We start from the raw sequence: 11,929 nt of genomic DNA, 5'->3' as shown, positions 1-11,929 counted from the left end.
CTTTGGATGCGCACGCACACACACACACACACACACACACACACACACACACACACACACACACACACACACACACACACACACACACACACATTCACATACACACACATACATACATCACACACATATCTGCACATATGTGAGAGCATATGCATGCATGCACACATGCACACACACACACACAAACACACACGCACACACACACACACATACCCAATTCTTGACACCTAAAGTGCTAATGAACCTCAGTTCCATTATGCTAAAAAAGAAATTAAATAAATAACAGTATGTTATATAAAAAATATTAATTTGACTTACCACAAACTCAAAGACAAATGTTAATGTAATCTTAGTATGTATAATATCATGTAGTATAACAATATTTGCATGTTTAAGTCCTTTGAGTAGTGATGCCTCACGAATTGCTGTAAATGGTGCTCCTTCCTCTTCTTGCAGGCGGATTTCTTTAAGAGCAACAATTTGTTTGTTGACACTGAAAAGGGAAGTGGATATTGACAGTTTAGGACAACGATGAAATGTGGACCACTTTCAGGGGTGAGAGTCCTATTTGAGAGTTCATATAATGTCAACTCAACTTCCATGAATTTCACAGCTAGTGTCTTGTGTCACTTTCCAAGCTATTCAGGGTGAGTCACCTCATAGCATTTCAAGGAATATAATATAATGGAAAGCCAAGACAAGAAATCACAATTCTAAGGAAAGGATGAAATCATATAACAAAGAGATTTCCATTTCATTAGTTTGACAGTAATTTTTACTTATCAGACTGATGGGAATTTTTAACAGTTTATGGCTAATCATTTGACAAATTTCAAACTATTTTTCAAAGACACTCACAAACTTTTCATGAGTTCAAGGAGTTGTAATCAAAGACGTCCATTAACATATCAGAAGTGTCCCAGAAAACATCATATTTTTTCAACAACCTTCACAAACGTTTCAGGACTTTCCAGGAAAATTTTCCCAGAACTCCCGAAACTGTTCACAATATATGATAACAAGAATTTCATGAACTTTTCTGGAGTGATTTAAAGTTCAAGAACTTTTCAGGAACATGTGAGCTCTTAGTCTGTAAGGTACGCCGTGGCGGGGCGCCCTCACACAACGGCCAACCCCTACCTGAGAGGAGGCCGGTGAGGGCGAAACGTCACGGCGTATCTTACAGTCTAGTGAGCTCTGAGGTTAAATTTTAAAGACAGTGATTCTGACCTTCTCACTACCTTAATTCTAATCTTCCAACTATAATGCACAGCTGTTATAATGATGTATTGACAGGTTGAAATTTAGATGTGATGGCCCTGAAATGACTTGTTTTGTTTTGTTTTGTTTTCTTTGTAAAAATATTAAATAGTGAAAAATAATGTATAATATTATATAATCTAGTACATTTGAGAATGGACATAGTGACAGTGATTCTCATTTAGCGTCACTGTTTATTACATGTGAAATTACACAATAAATTATAGTTTTATGATAGAGATATAAATGACATTATTATGAATTGACTTTTCTTGTAATTTAGCATCATTCAAACCACTATCAATTACAGATTTAATAATATCTTACTAATATAAATCATTACGATGGAATTTCAATAAAATCCTGGATGACAAATAACTCGTTTGTAATATTATAGAAACTGATCCTGTATAGTATGAGTTATTACTAGGATCACAAAACAAGGATGGAGTGATTAATAGCTATTATTCAGCATATTCATATAGCCCAATCTAAGGATTGGATGATTAATAACTATTTAGCCCCATTTAGCTCATTTTAAGGATTTACTGATTAATAACTATTATTCATTCTATAAATGTAACTTATTTCAAGGATTGACTGATTAATAACTATTATTCAGCCCCATTTAGCTTACTTTAAGGATTGACTGGTTAATAACTATTATTCCGCCCAATTTAGCTTACATTAAGGATTGACTGATTAAAAACTATTATTCATTCTATATATGTAACTTTATTTCAAGGATTGACTGATTAATAACTATTCTTTCTTCTATCAATACAACTAATTGTCAGGCTTTACTGAATAATAGTTACCATACAGTCCATCTATACAACCCAACATATGATTTATACCACAAAGAAAGGTCATTGAAAAAAGGGCCATATAAATGAAGTCACAGATATCATAAATATGTCAGCATAATATATTTAACTTAAAGTTATAGCATGATGTATTAGTATATTATTTTTAATTCAACTATCTAAAGATTATATTTCATAACTGATAATAAAGACGACGTTCTAATTTTACCTCAGCATAAATCTAATTTTGATCAAAGTACTGCTACTAATAATAAATTGTATCTATAATGCACCTGTCCTCCAGACAGCTCAGGCACTAACAATGATTACCCCTGGCAAGGATCTATAGTGGCAGCACAACAGCCATACTACCTAGGGAGTATACAATCCATTGCAGCCTTTATAAGCGCTTAACATTCTCATTGCAACCTCTATCCTACCAGGTTCCTCTATTACATAGCTAGGTTGCACAGCCTTTAACATCATTTAATGATTTATTGCTTGAGTCACTGAAAAAAATTCTGAAGACTCAATTTTTTTCCAGTAATAGGACAGAAACCAAACAATTATATGATACAACACCCAGTGTCTAGGTACGACAAAATCTTCGTAGGTCACATGACAACTGAACCCACCAATGATCTGCACTGTTCTGTTACTCACTTGCCATATCCTTTATAGACTGTTGGACAAGAGCTTTCACCTAATTGGTTAAATTTCTGATTCTTAAATCACTTGACAACTGAACCCACCAATGATCTGCACTTTTATGTTTGCTCACTTGCTGTAACCTTCATAGACTATTGAAAAGAACGTTCACCTAATTGGTTCAATTTCTGATTCTTAGGTCACATGACACCTAAACCAACCAATGATCTACATACACTGTTATACTCACTTACTATATCCTTTATAGACTGTTGCATAGGAGCCTTCACCTAATTGGTTCAATTTCTCAATTCTTAGGTCACATGACACCTAAACCAACCAATGATCTACACTGTTATACTCACTTGCTATATCCTTTATAGACTGTTGCATAGGAGCCTTCACCTAATTGGTTCAATTTCTGATAAGCCTCTGCTTTGCCAAATGGAGAATCATTCTGTGAAAGGGAAGGTATAACATAAAATATACACACAACTATAACAACAAAATATAGTGTATCATACAAACAATTATAATATATTATACATCTTTGACTATTTTGATGAAAAAATGTCCACTTGACGTTCAATGTATACAGTGTAAGGGGCGAGATCAATAGTTCAATGTAGGATACAAAACTAAATTCTTATAGTTAGACACCCCCTTTTAATTAAATTGGCCAAAATTAAAAATATTTCGGCCAGCACAATCAATTTCAAATCAGTATGTAGTTAAGAATATATTGTTCTTTTGCTGACACTGTACTTTATTTTAGTGCCATGCATTTACTGTAGCGAAAACTCTTCCATTTCTCAATTTAACGTCATTTTTAGAAATATTTGCATTTACGGGTACAAACAGATTCACTAAAAGTAAAATCGATTTTGCAGGATGTGTACTAAAATACATCAACCCCACCCCCACCCCAAAGTAAAAGAATATAGTTTTTTATCCTACATTGAACAATTGATTTCTCCCCTAAATAAATAAACACACTTACTCCTAAAATAAGACTTCTATGGCGTCTTCTAATCCAGGCTTTTTCTTGCGCCGTCTTACTTCTACTACAACTAAAAACGTCATCATTACTAGCACTTCTACCGCTATCAATGGCGTCACCGTACGATGCGTGTCTCCGTATGACAGTGTGGCCGTTGTATGTATCCTCTGCACCGTTCTGTATTGACTCTGAAAATCTCACTCTGTGATTACTGCTAGGTGATGCATCACCAGGTGTTGTTGTAATGGTTGGGATGGTGGTGGTTGCTGTGGTGATACAAGGTAGTGAGCTTGACACACCGGTGGCTGAGGCTTGCGTTGCACCTGACAGGAATTCATTCTTTTCCTACATTTTCAAAGATAACAATAAAAGTAAATTGTTACAAATATTGTATGTCTAATATGAATATGATAAATATCATAATATTTAGATATCATTCGCCAATACATGTAGTTTGCCTTGTTTAGCCAAGGAAATTATGAGTGACCTAAGTGGCCTTGTCACTATGAATTGCTAGACGAGTAGTGACAAACCTTCAGATAATAAATATTCTCAGGTTGAAAGAAAAATATTGGGGAATAATATAATTATACCTCCTTAAGCATAATTTATTAAAAATCAAGAAAAACAACGGTGATTCGGAATATGACATATAACACCACAGAACTGGTGACGTAGACACAAGTTGTTGTGATGTAAAATAACCAGGTTATATACTCCATATTTTCTGTTCAAAGACAATAACTTTGCTTCAGCATGATATAATTGCCTTGTTTCTTTTGGCAAAAAATTGTGAGTGACAGCACAGTGCAGAGGTGTTTTCATATGCATGCTGGGCTTACGAACCACAGTAAATTAATAGTAAACACTAATAAACACTATACTGTACATTTCAGTATATATACTCTTGATCAGAATTAGGCCATGGCATATACTCAAGGGGCATGTAGCAATTTGATTAACGACTGGAGAGAAGGACTTGATTTGCCTTCTTTCACAACTATTATTTTTTACTCTTGATAGCCTCTGTCTCTTGTACGACAGATAGGGTTACAAGACATACTGCAAACTAAACTGAAGCATGGGCACTACACGAAATAAAGGTCTATGTAGGGTCTATGAATGATTGAAGTGCTTGTCTCATAATTTTGGTATACTTTATTTGATCTACACTGTACCAAGATGATGAATATTGTTGGTTTATGAGATGATATCACAGGGTGTATGAATACAAAAGAAACACAGATTTAAAGGAAGAAAACAGTTCATACAAAATATGAAAATATCAGATCTTAATCGTACTAGGAAAGGTTATATTTGATATTTGTAATTATAACCTGTAATGTGATCCATTCACTATGTTTCAATCAATCAGACACTGCAATCAAACCATTGTAGACATGGTTGTTATTAGTGTATACATTGCTTGCTATGCACACTTTCATTACAGTAAAGATAAATCAAAACGTCACAAAAACAAATGTAATAAACCAACACTATCACTTGTAGAAGACAAATGAGGCTAGACTTGGCTATCTGACTTGACATACTGACTTGACAGTATAGCCCAAATGGCTATCTGACTTGACATACTGACTTGACAGTATAGCCCAGAGACTTGGCTATCTGACTTGACATACTGGCTTGACAGTATAGCCCAGAGACTTGGCTATCTGACTTGACATACTGACTTGACAGTATAGCCCAGTGACTTGGCTATCTGACTTGACATACTGACTTGACAGTATAGCCCAGAGACTTGGCTATCTGACTTGACATACTGACTTGACAGTATAGCCCATAGACTTGGCTATCTGACTTGACAGTATAGTCCAGAGACTTGGCTATCTGACTTGACATACTGGATTGACAGTATAGCCTAGAGACTTGGCTATCTGACTTGACATACTGGCTTGACAGTATAGTCCAGAGACTTGGCTATCTGACTTGACATACTGGTTTGACAGTATAGCCCATAGACTTAGCTATCTGACTTGACAGATGGCAACAAAACTTTTCACTTATAGCTACATCAGTTATCAGTATTTTGCAAGACTGCAAATATTATACTATAGCCATGAGATAGTTATGGTGTGAGAAAGTTTCTAAAATTTAACTATGACATCACTGTATCTCTACTTGATCTTCATCCAAAGGAGCCTTACGATTTATGAGTCAATTTGAATTTAATGAGTGTATTGTCCATAGGTGTATAATTAATATTGTCATGTAATTCAATTTGACAAAGTTTTATGTGTATTAAGTTTACTCCCCATCAGTACAGTCCCTGCAGTGCATAAATTGACATTTCTATTAAACGCTGTCCTCTATATGGTAATAGAGAAATGACCCTTCCATTAATGACACTATACCCAGGAGTGTGTAATTGACCCTCTCGTAAATGGCGCCCTCTATCCTTTAGTGAATGACACTATCACTGACATTCATATAACTGGTGCCCCCAATATTTTAATGGAATGGGTCTTCCATCTACTCTTACCCTTGTGTTTATAAATGTATTTCCTTCCCTTCAATAAATGATGCCTTCTATCCTGCTATTCAATGGGAACTGATTTGTCATAAACAGTGTACTCTACCCTAGAGAGTTAATAATTGCTCCCAGAATGAATGCCATCCACTATCCCACAGTTGAGAACTCCTGCACAATGACCCTTCTTATCAAGGCTTGGAGATATAAACATCCCAAGAGACAGAGTCAGCCTGAGTATGAATAGCGCCCTCTATCAGGCAACAATTTGAAGACCTTAATAGACATACCACAGACAAGGTAGAAAGGTAGAAGATTCGCATATAGAAATTCACAGCTAGAAATTACTCAGTACAGACCACAAACACTCAATGTTTTCTGCTTGACATGACAACCAAACTCATGATAAAACTCACAAACACACTGCTACAAGAATCTCATCTGCCTGTATGTAATATGCTACAAGTAAAAGTTTGGTTCATTAGATTAGATTTATTGGCAATTATCTATAATTAATTAATTCACTATGAATATCACATTAATCAAAATATCAAAATAAATCAACCAAAATAACAAGTAACATCTTTCCCTCCCCAAAAACAAAACGAAAGAATTTTTTTTATAAAATATACACGGATTTGTTGTTATGTACCGTTACATGAAATATGGACTTGACACATCATCACAGCTGCAGTATCACATAATTACTGGCATTATAAACTTGTAAGAGTTTCTCAAATTTAATGATGGATTTTTGTTATATACATAAAATATGGACTACATACATCATTACAGTTTAAAACTACAGTATCAATACATGTTACTGGTATTATAAACTTTGAGTATTTTTCAATTTTTTAAGTAAACTCAGGTTGATGGAATTTTGTTATATGCATGAAATATGGACTACATACATCATTATAGATAAAGACACAGTACTACATGTTACTGGTATCATAAACTTGTATTTTCCAATCACATAAATTCATTTCTTGACATATGGCAAGACAAGATACTGCAAAGCCATATGACATTTACAACTAGATAAAAACTGATACCAGACATTACTTCATGGTTATGAAGTAATGCTGATGGTATTTCATCAAATTTTTAACGACTCCGTAAATCTGTCTTCATGAGTTCATATTTCACAGAAACTATGTAATAGTGTTATCAATATCTTTTTTTATATATGCAACAGACAAGTCATAAAATGTACGAAATAAAACCAAAATTTGTGTCAAACGTTTACTGCCTGTTTTATTGTGTTATAAATCTGAATGCTAACACTTAATGAGTGGAACCGGAGTACGACATTTCCTAGCTCTCCCAGGAGAGATGTAATAGCTACTGGCATTTCTGAATATCTGGATTAAAACATGATTTTGCAAGCATGTAGCAAGTACAGGACTAGAAATAAGTACGATTTAAACACCTTGGCAATGACAAGTATACATAAATTATGACTAGAAACCATATTTCCTAACTTTCCCTGGGGAGACGTAACAGCTACCAAGGACTGTATTTCTGGATACCTAGATTAAAACGTGTGTGGGTATATGCTAGCGTATAGCGGATTTAAAAACCTTGTCAATGTCAAGTACATATAAGCATGACTAGAATCCAGATTTACTAATTTTCCCTGGGGAGACGTCGCATAACAGCCACCAGTTAAGCTTACCTATGGAAAACGAGCATTGTGATTGCCACGCCAGAGCTATGGAATAAATCACAATATAAAATCAAAGAACAGTAATGTCTTTTAAGCAAATCTTTTTAAGGAAGCATACTTTTTTAATTGTATACCAGTTTTAATCTGTGACACTTTATCATTTCAGAATAACAGAATCTGGAATAACTATTTTTTTTCCTTCAGGTTTAGTTTTGAACAATTTGAACAATTTTGAAACTTTTTATCTTATCTTTGTTTTATAGTTTGTTTTTATAGTAGAATTATCGTGTGTATATTTTTGGGGTTCATGTATAATTTTCAAAAACAGACTTTATTTTCATTTTTATGTTTGTGAAGCACCTCTGAACGATTAGCTTTTCGGATTTTGATTGTATATAAATTTTTACTTTATGATCTATACTTCTATCGAGACCTGTATTTCTGGATGCCTAAAACATGGGTCTCCACTGTGTAGCCTGTAGGTATATGCTATTACTAGTGTGTAGCAGGTCTTAGTAACATGTATGGTTTTAAAAAAATATCTTGTATGTCAAAGTCAAGTACAGGTAAATCATGACTTCAATCCTGTACCGCTACTAAGCCTGAGATACAAGTATCCTTGACAGGGCTATTATATGCCAAACACGTACCAATCTCACCTCAAAGGTCGGAGATCAATGTAAAATTTATACTCTAGTGACTACACAGATAACAAACGCACTCAAATTTTACCATGGCAACGGCGGTTTTATGGCAGTAATGACGATATTAGGTTTAGTTAAATAAAAGACTGAAAGAGTAACTTGACAGTTTTCGAAATATTTGTTAATGTTTTGACTGACAGGAGACTACTTTCGCTGTCATATTTTGACAAGTGGGGTCTGATCTTTCAAATGTTTGTTTAATTTTGTATATTATTTTCAAATATGATCTATGACTGCAGTGACAGCTGACGGCTCTGAACTGTCATATTTATTCAATATCAATTTACACTGTCCAATACAATAAACTGTGAAAACACGAAAGGAAACACCTTGCTTTGAATTGTGCAGTAATTCGTTATAAGCCAATGTTCTGATGAAACACAAGTCTCTGTGGAAATAGTAAATTAGCATTATACAGTATTGTTTGTCATCTAGCTCATTTCTCAGGTATGTAGAAAATTTCAAACTGGGCAAGGAGAATTCAGTAGAGAATTGCTGAAGTACAACTGCTGACATCAGACCGTAGACAAACAGAACCTGTTACAAACAGGGAAAGGTAACAAACGAATTAGATTAATAACATTTAGCACAGCATGTTGGAACAGCAGAGACTTGTATTACATACCATGGTTTGATAAGAACAGTTTTATGGCCTCTTTATGTGTACATGAACTGCCAGGGGAACTGGACATTTGTTTGTGAACCAGAACTATTATGTAAAGTGGCCATACAACTGTTCTTATCAAATGATGGAATGTAATACAATTCTTTGTACTTCCAACATGATGTGCCAAGTGTTCATAATCCAATTCAGTTGTTTACTTTCCCTGTTTGTAACAGATTCTGTTCGTCCACAGTTTGATGTCAGCAGTTGTATAAAGGCAGATAAATGATGATAGGAAAGGAGAAAGTCATGAGCATCTATAAGGGTTCATTTATTGACTCTGTATTGGCAATATGTTAGCACTCGTTTTCGCAAAATATGGAATTTGTCAACATTGAAGAAAAATCCTTTTTGGAATGAAATGCCCTGAATCATCACATTGCAAGTAAACTTTTTTTTAGTTTATTTATTAAAGACACTGACATTTTTTTAAATTCCATGTATCAGGTTGCACACATCTGTGAAAACTAATCTGTGTGGAGGACAAGTTGTATTTTAGCATTTTTGCAAACCAGAAGAGAAGAGAAATCTGATGACTCCTTATAAAATATTTTATTAAATCCTCTTTCACCCAAATAGCTATAGTAATTACTTGCTTATAAATAATGCCCCCTTGAGAGAAAAAGGATTAATTATTGCAGCATATACATTTAGGTTTGATTTATGTTATTTTGAGTTTTTAGGAGGCGTCAATTAACAAGACTTGGTGAGAAACTAATATTATTTAACACATTTCTTCTTCTCAATGCCTTGCATTCATGAACTTTTGCACCATCTGTCAAAATTGTCATATTTGTTTTCATAGTTGAGGTCATATTGGACTGGTTTTCATCAACATTTCTCTACATATTAAGATCAAGAGAAATTGTATTCAGCAGATTTGCTCTCGTTCATCCCCCAGGGTTTAAACTTTTGGCAAAATCTGTGAAAGCTGGTTTTTTTTTTTTCATTCTTTAATAGTATGGGTTCGTAGATTTTAACCAATATTTACCCTTCTGATTGATTGAATGTGAAGCAATATAGATTTCCTCAATACCCTAAGTTCAAAATTTGCATAATCCATCAAAATTGTCATTTTTAACTTCCTTTTCAGAGGTCAGTTGGTGTCTTTAAATGAAAAGAAAACTTTCTTGATAAGATAACTTGATAAAGGAAATAGTAACTGTCAACAGATTTGAATTTCTCTACTGTCTATTCCCTTGGTACTTAGGAAATCTGTCAAAACAACTTTTTTCATTGACATTTCTGAGGTCGACAGTAAAAAAAAAAAGCATTAGAATATTTTCTTGATATGTAAGTTCAGCTGTATGTTAAGTAAACATAGTCAGAGTGTATTTTGGTGTTGTCTGTCTTACGATCTGTTTGTTATCCAAAGATTGGATTTCACGATCACGTATAAATCACCCTACATCTTTCTCATACTTTTTCCATTAAAATCTAACATAACGGCCTCACACACATACAGAACATTTACTCAATTCAAAGACTTGTAGCTTGCAATGTTTTGACATCAAATTAAGGAATTTTAAAATAAGCAAGATACATGTACCTTTTTGCCTAGTCTAGTTCCTGACGACCATGTTCCGATTTTACACTATGTTATCTTCATACGTAATGTAAAATCGCACCACAGTCATCAGGAACTAGACTATAATGTAGTGTAAAATCGGAACACGGTCGTCAGGAACTAGTCTACCTGTTTGCCTGTCTACTTATTTGATTGTCTCATGCCTTCCAAGGTCACAGTTCAACCATGGTCAGTTAAATCTAAATCTGCCAATGTCATTACCATGGGAACATAAATAAATGACCACACAGTTAAAGTATGTAAAAACTCTAATCAGGTATACTTCCTGGGACTTCCTGTGACACCTGTGTTACATTAGCCTAGAATTCAGTTCTGTGAGTCTGTTACTCTCCCTACAATGCTTGTCATTTTGCTGTAAATTCAAATCTAAAATTAGATCAAAATATCCCACAGTGATGTCCAGTAAGGCCTATTATATAAAAAAAATTATGTGGTCCTGGTTATGCTCAATTTTAGAATAGGTGGAGTAGGTAGATTTTTTATTTTATTTTATTACATATTTTTTTTCTGTGTGAGTGTCTAGTTTAGGTTTTCCATATGGTCTCCGTGTTATTGGTTTCTTCCCATTAGATGTAAAGCCATTACAGATTGGAAGAACAATTTTAGAGTGTCTTTTTAAGTTGATGGCAGTTTCCGCATTGCAATTTTATTTTTTTTCTTCACAAATATGTTTTAAAAAAGTTAAGGGTCAGCAGTGTAAAGCTAAATGGGGTCGGGTAACCGGAACCAAACAATTATTTCTTTTTAAACCCAAGTCATTTTATACAAAACGAAAGTGTCCAGAATATGGTTCACTTTAATACTGCAATTATGGGTTTTATTTTATAGTTCCAATTCTCATTTTAGTCAATGCCACAATCAAGAGAAAAGTGTAAAATCACATAATTTATCAGTTGTCGTAGAAACACTCAACCTAATATCTGTTTGTTTGTCAATTATTTCAAGACAGGACGGGCAGACATCCTTTAACCTATGTGTTCTAGTGACCCTGTACATGTTTTATTTATAACTAGAGTTGTAGCCTCTTAATAGCTATCTGACAGTAGGGGATGAAAAATAATGAAAAATACATGACTAGATTGACGCCCATTGCACTTTC

At 34.2% G+C, this 11,929-nt stretch overlaps 1 protein-coding gene across 1 annotated transcript in view; it reads right to left on the bottom strand.

The window, feature by feature from the left end:
• The window catches only part of LOC144450418 (cyclin-dependent kinase 14-like), a 138,372-nt gene that overhangs the window by 58,553 nt on the left and 67,890 nt on the right, over positions 1 to 11,929 (bottom strand). Inside the window, exons 4-6 of the mRNA XM_078141014.1 lie at positions 3,715 to 4,059; positions 3,080 to 3,171; positions 319 to 493 (exon numbers count right to left, since the gene is read on the bottom strand). Coding sequence (XP_077997140.1) covers positions 319 to 493; positions 3,080 to 3,171; positions 3,715 to 4,059 — 612 coding nt within the window. The remainder of the gene's footprint in view (positions 1 to 318; positions 494 to 3,079; positions 3,172 to 3,714; positions 4,060 to 11,929) is intronic.

The sequence above is a fragment of the Glandiceps talaboti genome, chromosome 20, assembly GCF_964340395.1.
Source record: "Glandiceps talaboti chromosome 20, keGlaTala1.1, whole genome shotgun sequence".
NCBI classification, from domain to species: Eukaryota; Metazoa; Hemichordata; class Enteropneusta; family Spengelidae; genus Glandiceps; species Glandiceps talaboti.
This window is presented reverse-complemented; position numbering and strand designations above follow the sequence as displayed.